The sequence below is a fragment of the Galeopterus variegatus genome, unplaced genomic scaffold, assembly GCF_000696425.1.
Source record: "Galeopterus variegatus unplaced genomic scaffold, G_variegatus-3.0.2 Scaffold7624, whole genome shotgun sequence".
In the NCBI taxonomy this organism is placed as follows: domain Eukaryota; kingdom Metazoa; phylum Chordata; class Mammalia; order Dermoptera; family Cynocephalidae; genus Galeopterus; species Galeopterus variegatus.
The window spans coordinates 127,936-138,036 of record NW_007733735.1 but is presented as its reverse complement, the minus strand read 5'-3'; the positions used below and the strand labels follow the sequence as shown (position 1 = coordinate 138,036).

The window sequence follows — 10,101 nt, the reverse complement described above, 5'->3', positions numbered from 1 at the left end:
GTGTGGTGCTGATAACACCAAGGCCAAGGGCTCGGATCCCATATAGGGATGGCCTGTTAGCTCACTTGGGAGAGCGTGGTGCTGACAACACCAAGTCAAGGGTTAAGATCCCCTTACCGGTCAAAAAAAAAAAAAAAAAAAAAAAAAAAAAAAGAAGCTTTCCTATAGCCCTACCCAGCAACAGCCATAGATCTCATTGATTAGAAGGCTGAGAAATATTCCTTTATCTGGGCTCATTGACACCCCAAATGAAATCAGCATTATGTTTTAAGAGGAGAGTGAACATTTATTAGGCAACTATAGGCTTTCCCTCAGAAACCAAATAATGAAAGAGCCCAAAAGAATGATTTTGTGCTTATCTCTTCAAAATGTGCATTTTCTCTTCAAAATGATCCTATCCATTATTGGAAAATTGAAAGTTGGCTAATTTTTTCAAATCTATAAATGTGATCTGTACGCACTATTCAGAAATTGGATTCAGAGTACAAAGTGTTAAGCCAAGGCACAATATAACGTTGCATTTTGTTTTCAATTGTTTTGAGGGGAAACATACAATTGTACACATCCCGATGTGCAGATGTGGTCTGACCTCGGTCCCTGGTCTGTTAGGCATCACAGTTTGAGCACAGGAACCCCTTCCAAGGTCCAGAGGGACAATTAAAAGGGAAAGAGCCCTTTGGAGACCTCAGGCTCTGGGACAGAGAGAAGAGGAGCTGATACAGAACAGCGAAACAGAGAAGATGGGATCTTGGAGCTGAGCGAATTTAACGAGCCTGAGGGTTCAGGGCTGCGGGGTGAGATGGGATAAGGGACAGCCCACATAAGGACCCCAAAGTTGACCAGACATGGAAATGAGCCAGAACACATATAGGAGTCCCAGAGAGCACCCAAGCTAGGAGGTCACTGGAGAAGAGACTCGGAACAGTGAGAAGGGAGCTAGCAGATGTCACTGTTCTGACCGCTCTGTCTCGACAGTATGAGGAGCTGAGGCTGACAGCTGGGAACCACCGTGACAGCCTCCGCAGCCACAAGAATGAGATCCTGGAAATGAACAAGCTGATCCAGCGGCTGCAGCAAGAAATTGAGAATGTCAAAGCCCAGGTGAGGCCAGGAACCTCCTTGCTGTGATAGCTCATCAGAGGCGGGGCATGCGGGGCGGGTCCAGTCCTCCCCAGGAGCTCTGCAGAGGGAATAGGCTGTGCTGCCTCACTTGTGAGGAGCAAGCCCTTCCCACAAAAGAGCTGACCGCTGCAGGACGAGCAGCCTCAGGAAACAGCCAGGTCCCACAGAGGCTAACTGATCTGCTGTCAAAGATACATAGAAAGGATGCTTCACTAGATGGTAGTACAGAAAAGATGGTCTCCATGGTCCCTTCCAGCCCAGAGACACTGCAACTCTATAATCCTGAAATTCAAGGTGACCGAGCTGTTCATAAAATCAGACTCACTTTATTCTCCAGGCACTTAAAATCTATTAGCCCCAAAGAGATTGCTCAGCATATCTAAGATGAAAATTTCAGATCTCTTTGAGGTTCTTAGACAGAAAACTGGTCTCAATTCCCTGGAGGAACCAGATTTCACAATCCTAGGATGAAACCCACAGCAAATCTGAACCTGCCATGTGACTGTCACCATGTTTTCTGTTCTTTGAGAATCAGGCTAAGGTTCCAGGGGTCCCAAGTGATGCCTTTCTGTGCCCTCTCCCCCAGCGCTGCAAACTCGAGGGGGCTGTGGCCGAGGCAGAGCAGCAGGGTGAGGCGGCCCTCAGAGACGCCCGCTGCAAGCTGACCGGGCTGGAGGAAGCCCTGCAGAAGGCCAAGCAGGACATGGCCTGCCTGCTTAAGGAGTACCAGGAGGTGATGAACTCCAAGCTGGGTCTGGACATTGAGATCGCCACCTACAGGCGCCTGCTGGAGGGCGAGGAGCACAGGTGAGCTCCATGCAGAGTTAGTGAAGGCCAGGCACCAGATGTGTATACTATCCAGCCCTCTGGAGGCAGCTGCTGCTAGCACCCAACCCAGTCATCCAAAATCCAAAACAGCACCCAGCCTACGAGCCCTTGTTGTTATGTGGTCCATGGTGAGGGCAGAAGGGGAGATGCCACATCCATCAGCCTTGCTCTCTTTGATGCAGTGACCTTGTCTTCTTTTTCCTTTACCCCCAGGCTGTGTGAAGGCATTGGGCCTGTGAATATCTGTAAGTAAATGAGCCGTGTCCGAAGGGACACCCTACACCACCCCTACCCAGACCTCTGATGCCTCCCCCACCCCAAGGGAAGAGCTCTGTCTTCAATGACAGAACTCCTGGGCTCTCCTGGGCAGAGGCAGCAGCTCTCCCACAGGGCTTTGGGAGTCGGAACTGGGAGCAGATATGCAACATGGTCCCAGTGCTTCAGGACCTGGAGGCCACAGAGAACCACACTGACACGAGGATGCTTTTTTAGAGGAAGAGACTTGAAGCAGGCTCAGGAAGGAGGGACAAGACAAGCAGAAATGGAGAGAGGGTGAATCAGATATCGGGCCTGGCCTTGCCAAGGCTCCGGGGAAAGAGGAGAGGCACAAGGGACTTCTAAGCACTTTATGTGGCTAGGGCGGGACACATGGACTTGGTAGCTGGAATGAGGGTGTTCTAACAGGTGAGTAGCAGCAGGTGGGAGGAATGGGCTGACTGAGACATATCAGAGCCACACAGTGTGGACCCTGACCATCCCTCCCTGTTCCCACAGCGGTGAGCAGCTCCAAAGGCACCATCCTTTATGAGCCATGTGCGGTCAGCACACCTGTGCTGAGGACTGAGCACTGCCCAGGAAGCACGAGCGTCCTTAGGAGCAGCGGGGGCTGCAGCGTCGTGGGCACTGGGGAACTCTACATCCCCTGTGAGCCCCAGGGGCTCCTGAGCAGCGGGAGCAGGTGGAACTCTGGCATGAAGTTAGGGGTGGGGGGCAGCTCCTGTGGCCACAAGTGTTAGCACTGCCCCAAAGGCTGGAAACCCAGGAGACAGGGTCCCAGCCCTGCACCCCCACCAGAGCTGAAGGCAAGGATGTTCTAGAACCCAACCCTCCTGTACTGACTCCAGTTTCCCCTTGAGTTTTCACTGGGGATGAAGCTGCCCTTTAGGTCTGTCCTTATCTTCAGGAGTCATCTGTCATTTATCACCTACAGAGCTGAAGGCAAGGATGTTCTAGAACCCAACCCTCCTGTACTGACTCCAGTTTCCCCTTAAGTTTTCACTGGGGATGAAGCTGCCCTTTAGGTCTGTCCTTATCTTCAGGATTCATCTGTCATTTATCACCTGTCACTTAGCTGTGTGCAGACCTCATGCTAGGCCCTGGGGGTGGGGGTGGGATGCAGAGAAGGAGGATGCATGGGACAGGTGCTAGTGTGGCCAAGAGAATGGCGATAGCCCTAACCACTTCTCTTCCGGGTGAGGCCAAAGTGCACATCACAGTTCTGCTTTGTGGACTATCCCATGGAAGTCTCCCCACAAGCCACCCCCCAGCCAAGGCTCCCCACCTCCTTACTTGTGGCTTCCATGCACCTAAGAAAAGTGAACTTCTTTTAACACCCACCTGAAACATGCACTAGTATGAAAGTCAAAAGAAGACACTCCCAAATCTCATTCTGAATTCCAAAGTCAGGTGCCAAGATTTGGGGATAACTCAGGCCTTGCAAATGTCCTCTCAACAGAAAGAATCAAGAGGTGATCTTTGGGCAATAGATTGACTTGCTCAGGTATGTTGAAATCAAACTATAAAATAAGTCTTTGTCCTGAGCTCACATTGCAGTTGATGGCGGGGAAATGCCTAGAACAAAGGGCAAGGGGACATGGAATATTTACTGGACAATAAAGAGGTGACATTATTTGCTCAGTGGAATCACGCCCCACCCCACCCCCCTACCTTTTGTACATAGCTGCCCGGTTCCTGCTTCCTCTCCCTTTAGGTCCTCTTGCTTTGGGTTTGATATGAATGTGGTGTCCTCGCTACAGTGATGTGGGGCTGCCCCGGCCACCTTGGAGGCTCTGGCTCTGCACTGGGAGCGGGAGGAGGAGATGCTGGGCTGGCCCCACCTCCCAGAAGCTGTTCCTGCCAAGCCCTGCCCACCCAGGATCCAAGGTCTCTTCCCTGAGCCTCTCGGCCTTTCTGTTCCCAATAAACTGACTCTGTTCGCAGACTACAAGAGTTAGGATTATTCACCTTGCTCTGTGGGGGGTGCATTAAGGTTGAAGGGGACCGATGAACAGCTTTTGGGGGCTGGAGGCTTAAGAATGGAAATGAACATTATTATACACATGGGAAAATGACATGGAAGTGATTTGCAAGTGGACCGTGAAATAAATATGGCTCCATACAAATCACAGTTAAAGGCTGCACATCACACCACAACAGTTTGCAAGTCACTTGCCATGTTACAAACCACATGCCTATTGCACATAGGCCTCCTCACTACATGGTACCCTGCATGTATCCTAGAGAAAAATCCACGGGGTCCCCCACTGTGACTGTACTTAGCAGCCCCCATCCTTGGGCTCTGTCCCCCATCCTGGACCATCTCAATGCCTAGTCAGCCCCGGCCTGGGGAAAGCAGTGGAGATGGGTGGCAGTCCAGCAAAGAAGGAGAACAAGGGTCCTCCAGTCTTCTCTCCTCACCTAGAGCACCTCAAGACCTGGAGGCAAGATTTAGTGGCAGTGGTTCCACCCTCTGTGAATCTCCAGCACCCCTCCCTGTTGCCTCACTGACCCCCTGAAGCAGCTGCTCCTTGGGGACTCTCTTTCCCACCCCTGTGGCTCCCCTCTCCTGGGAGCTGGATGACTGTCCCCCACCCCCACAGCCCACGCAGAGCACCCTTTCTGTGCCAAGCCTGCATTAGAGTCTGGCGATACAGGGGTGACTCAGATACTTCTCACCCCTGCAGGGACTCTCAGCCTCACAAAGGAGTCATAAATAATGAGTGCTAAAGAGTAGGAGGACAACAAGAAGCAACTAATGATCATGCCTGGAAAGGGGGTCAGAGAGGGGTTCGCAGAGAAGACTGTAAGAGCAGAGTCTGAAAGGAAGTCCGGAATTACAGATTCATGGGCAGCATATTCAAAAGAACCCATTTATTCACTTTTTCATTCATTCAACATGTATTTATCAAGCACCTGCTATGGGTCAGGCCACCAGGGCTGGCGACACAGTGGTGAGCAGTAGACACAGTACCGAGAGCCCATGATAAAATGTAAAACAGGGCAGCCACTGGGGAAAACAGTCTGGTGTCTCCTCAAAATGTTAAACAGAGTATCATATGACCCAGCAATTCCGCTCCTACGTATATGCCTAAGAGAAATAAAAACCTATGTCCTCACAAAAACTTGCACATGAATGTTTATTGCAACATTATTCATCATAGCCAAAAGGTGGAAACAACCCAAATGTCCACCAACAGATAAACAAAATGTGAGATATCCAGACAATGGAATATTTGGGGGACCATAAAAAGGAATGGAGGAACCTTGAAAACATTAGGCAAAGGGAAAGAAGCCAGTCACAAAAGAGTACATATTGTATGGCTCCATTCATATAATGAACGGAATGAAAGTCCAGAATAGGGAACTGTATAGCAACAGAAAGCAGAGTGGTGATTGCTTAGGGCTGGAGGGAGTGGGAGGGGGAGGCTGGGGGAGTTATAGGGGTGAAAGCTGAAGGTTTCTTTCTCAGGTGATAGCTGAAGGTTTCTTTCTGAGGGGATAGAAATGCCCTAAAATTGACTGTGGTGATGGTTACACATATCCGTGAATATACCAAAAACCATTGAATTGTTCATTTTAAATGAGTGAATTATACAGTTTTATGAATTATAAAGGCTGTTAAATGAGGGGATAGAAATGCCCTAAAATTGACTGTGGTGATGGTTACACATATCCGTGAATATACAAAAAACCATTGAATTGTTCATTTTAAATGAGTGAATTGTACAGTTTTATGAATTATAAAGGCTGTTAAAAAACAAACAAACAAACAAACAAACAAAAATGGGTCTTTGACTGGAGTCCACACCTCATGGGGCTTACAGCCTAGCAGGGAACACAGACTCAAAACATGAAATTTCAGCTGTGGGGTTTGTTATGAAGGTGCAGAGCAGAGGGCCAGGGGGACCAAACTGAGGGTCTAGAAGCTCTCCAGGAGGAGTGGCAGGTGCAGGTGTTTAAATCCCACACACTGGGGAAGGAGGGAAGGGAACAACGGGGTCTCGGAGCTTTGGCCCCCACATTAAGCCCTGTCACTCTGGACCTGGCCCCAGAGCCAGCTAAGCTCCCTGCTGATTAATAACTCAGAGCTCTGGAAATACAGGGACACTCTGACCTGAAGTCAGCGAAAACAGAGAAACCCAAGGAGACCGCACACCTCTGTCCCATAGCTGAGGCCCAGGAAATGCCCACCTAGGAGTTCTGCTGAGGTAAGAGCAGAGGAGGTGAGGGAAGGAAGTTTCCCTCACCTGCACCATGAGGCAGGCTCCATGCCTGGTGACCACTCCTTTGAGACTCGGGTTCCAGAGTGCCAGGCCCTAATGAGTGTCTGCTGGGGAGGGGCCGTCTGAAGCCATCCACTAAGCGCTACTCATGCCAGCAGTGTCTTGCTCAGAGGCCTGGGCACGCCCGCTCAGAGTGCCCTCCAAGGATTCCCCCAGTGCTGGCCAGCAGTGCCCCCATTCTCCTTTCCTTCCTGCAGGAGGAGATGACTCAAAGCAGGCAGGACAAAAGTGCCTCCTGGTGGTGGCCCTGCCCTGCTGCTTGCATTCCAGTCAACTCAGCAAACCTCTCCTGATCTTCTCCTCTGGGATACAGGAGGAAAAAGCCTTGACCCCCTGCCCTCAGCTACAAAGGACCTGTCTGCACGAAGCCAGAGCTTCACTGCATTCGACTTGGCCTGGAGAATCCAAATCCCAGCCCCTTCCAGAGTGCCCCAGCAAGGACAGGTTGTAGAACAGCCAAAGACACATGGGGAGGGTGGAAGGACCCGGAATGGAACTCCTTGTTTCCATGTCTGTCTCTTCAGAATGTCTCCCACTTTCTTGTGCCTCTTCCTCCCAAGCTCAAGTACCCATCCNCAAAAACCATTGAATTGTTCATTTTAAATGAGTGAATTATACAGTTTTATGAATTATAAAGGCTGTTAAAAAACAAACAAACAAACAAACAAAAATGGGTCTTTGACTGGAGTCCACACCTCATGGGGCTTACAGCCTAGCAGGGAACACAGACTCAAAACATGAAATTTCAGCTGTGGGGTTTGTTATGAAGGTGCAGAGCAGAGGGCCAGGGGGACCAAACTGAGGGTCTAGAAGCTCTCCAGGAGGAGTGGCAGGTGCAGGTGTTTAAATCCCACACACTGGGGAAGGAGGGAAGGGAACAACGGGGTCTCGGAGCTTTGGCCCCCACATTAAGCCCTGTCACTCTGGACCTGGCCCCAGAGCCAGCTAAGCTCCCTGCTGATTAATAACTCAGAGCTCTGGAAATACAGGGACACTCTGACCTGAAGTCAGCGAAAACAGAGAAACCCATGGAGACCGCACACCTCTGTCCCATAGCTGAGGCCCAGGAAATGCCCACCTAGGAGTTCTGCTGAGGTAAGAGCAGAGGAGGTGAGGGAAGGAAGTTTCCCTCACCTGCACCATGAGGCAGGCTCCATGCCTGGTGACCACTCCTTTGAGACTCGGGTTCCAGAGTGCCAGGCCCTAATGAGTGTCTGCTGGGGAGGGGCCGTCTGAAGCCATCCACTAAGCGCTACTCATGCCAGCAGTGTCTTGCTCAGAGGCCTGGGCACGCCCGCTCAGAGTGCCCTCCAAGGATTCCCCCAGTGCTGGCCAGCAGTGCCCCCATTCTCCTTTCCTTCCTGCAGGAGGAGATGACTCAAAGCAGGCAGGACAAAAGTGCCTCCTGGTGGTGGCCCTGCCCTGCTGTTTGCATTCCAGTCAACTCAGCAAACCTCTCCTGATCTTCTCCTCTGGGATACAGGAGGAAAAAGCCTTGACCCCCTGCCCTCAGCTACAAAGGACCTGTCTGCACGAAGCCAGAGCTTCACTGCATTCGACTTGGCCTGGAGAATCCAAATCCCAGCCTCTTCCAGAGTGCCCCAGCAAGGACAGGTTGTAGAACAGCCCAAAGACACATGGGGAGGGTGGAAGGACCCGGAATGGAACTCCTTGTTTCCATGTCTGTCTCTTCAGAATGTCTCCCACTTTCTTGTGCCTCTTCCTCCCAAGCTCAAGTACCCATCCGAAATCTCTCTGCTCCCCACACGCCCTTCCCTGCTCCACTGCCCCTTCCTTAGGTGCCCTCTGCCTCTGCCCCCAAGGACCCTTCCTCATACCAGTCACATCTGTGGCCCCAGGTCCACCCCCTGCTGCCACTCTCCACCCAGGGCCACCGAGTACCCAGAAAGAATCCTGGCAGGGGCTTGGATTGTGGGGAATGGCTTCAAAAACAGTCATCTGAGCAGAGCAAGGGAACTCAGGGGCACTGGATCTGGTAGAAGAGAAGCTGCCCCAGCCTTCCCAGCACTGAAATGTGATGCCAGGTGCACATCAGCACCCAGAAGTTTGTTAAAGCCAATTGAACTGTACGCCCACCGGGAGCAACGCTTTCACTAGGGACAGGTGACAGCTGTGAAGGCAATGGGAGGAATTTGAATTAAACCTGAAAAAAAAATTATCCTTCCTGGAAGAGGAGGGGACCAAACGAGGGGGGTGGCACTTTATCTCCCCTGGGGAGGGTTTAAATTCCATGTAAGTGTTCATTAGTTTGAGAAGGCAGAGAGGTGAAGGTCTGGGCAAGGGTGGACTCAGCACCATCATCCCCACCTCCTCCTGCTGGGGGACTCCCGAGTTTCCTTTCCCAGCAGGGGCGGGTCTCAGCATGAGAACCTCGCTGCCAGTGCCTCTCCAGCACAAACTCGTCCCCAGGCGAAACAGAAGCACTCTGAAGAAGGCAGCGTTCAGCAAAGCCTCCTCAGCATCTAGCCTTACCCTGTCATTCCCCTTCCCACACACACACACCCAGCCACAGCATGCCCAGGGTTCCCAGGCCCTGCTTAGCCAGCCCAGGGCCAGGTCCCCCTCCTTCACCCGCCACCTCTTCCCCTCCCTTTCCACTCAGCATTTCTCCCTCCTGCCTACTCCACAGATAGCATCACGATGACCCAGCAAGCAGCGCACAACTGAGGAGCCCTGGCTGGGCTCAGCCAGCGGATGGAGGGATTACATTCAAGCTGATGACAACAGAAAGAAGAAACTGTCACAGCAGCAAAACCTCCAGCCCAGGTTGCCAGGGCAACTCCTCCCCCTCTCTCCACCTGCCACCCCCTAAAACATGGCAGAGGGTTATGTTATGCATTACCTGGCGAAATACTGTCTCAGAACTATAAACTGCTGATGGCGACAGCTCATCCCAGAACTGTGGTCATGCTTGACTGGCCGCAATTACCCCCACCCCGCCCCGCCTGCCCAGGGATGAAGGAAGCTGAGACACAGGGCAGCCCGGCAATGGCTCATGCGGTGTGAATGCCTCAGCACTGGAGTGGGAAGCAGGTGGGGTGCTGGGCGGGAACAGGGATGGCTACTTAGAAGTGAAGGGAGGGTTATGCAAAAGAGAGAAGAGCAAGGAGCAAAGAGTGGGCAGAGAGGAGGAGGGAGGCGGGTGAAGGGAGCAGGGGAAAGAAGTGGAGAACAGTGACTGCTACCAGGCACACACAGTGCACGTCCCAGACACGGTCACATCTAACACACGTGAGCAAACTGAGGCTCAGAGAGGCTAAACAATGCCCCCAAGGTCATTGGTATATCTGGAGGGAGGGGGGGACGTAACATTGACTGCTAACAATACGTAGAACAGCCAGTGCAGGGTGACAATAGAAAGCAGGCCGAGTTTTAGTTGGTTGTATTATTGTTTTTAAGTTCTCTACAGACAAACACCCCCTATTGCCTGCACCTGGAGCAAAACCTTGCCACCACCCTGTCCCCAGTGCACCACTGTCCAAAGTCACACTGCTGGTGGGTGGAAAACTGAATTAAACCCAGGTCCTTCTGATTCCAAAGTCTGTATCAGGTCTTCTGTCCTCGCTGG

At 51.8% G+C, this 10,101-nt stretch overlaps 1 protein-coding gene across 1 annotated transcript in view; it reads left to right on the top strand.

The window, feature by feature from the left end:
* Positions 1–2,966, top strand: part of KRT82 (keratin 82) — a 12,044-nt gene extending 9,078 nt beyond the window's left edge. Inside the window, exons 6-9 of the mRNA XM_008592153.1 lie at positions 976–1,101; positions 1,709–1,929; positions 2,164–2,195; positions 2,725–2,966. Coding sequence (XP_008590375.1) covers positions 976–1,101; positions 1,709–1,929; positions 2,164–2,195; positions 2,725–2,966 — 621 coding nt within the window. The remainder of the gene's footprint in view (positions 1–975; positions 1,102–1,708; positions 1,930–2,163; positions 2,196–2,724) is intronic.
* Positions 2,967–10,101: the final 7,135 nt, after the last annotated feature.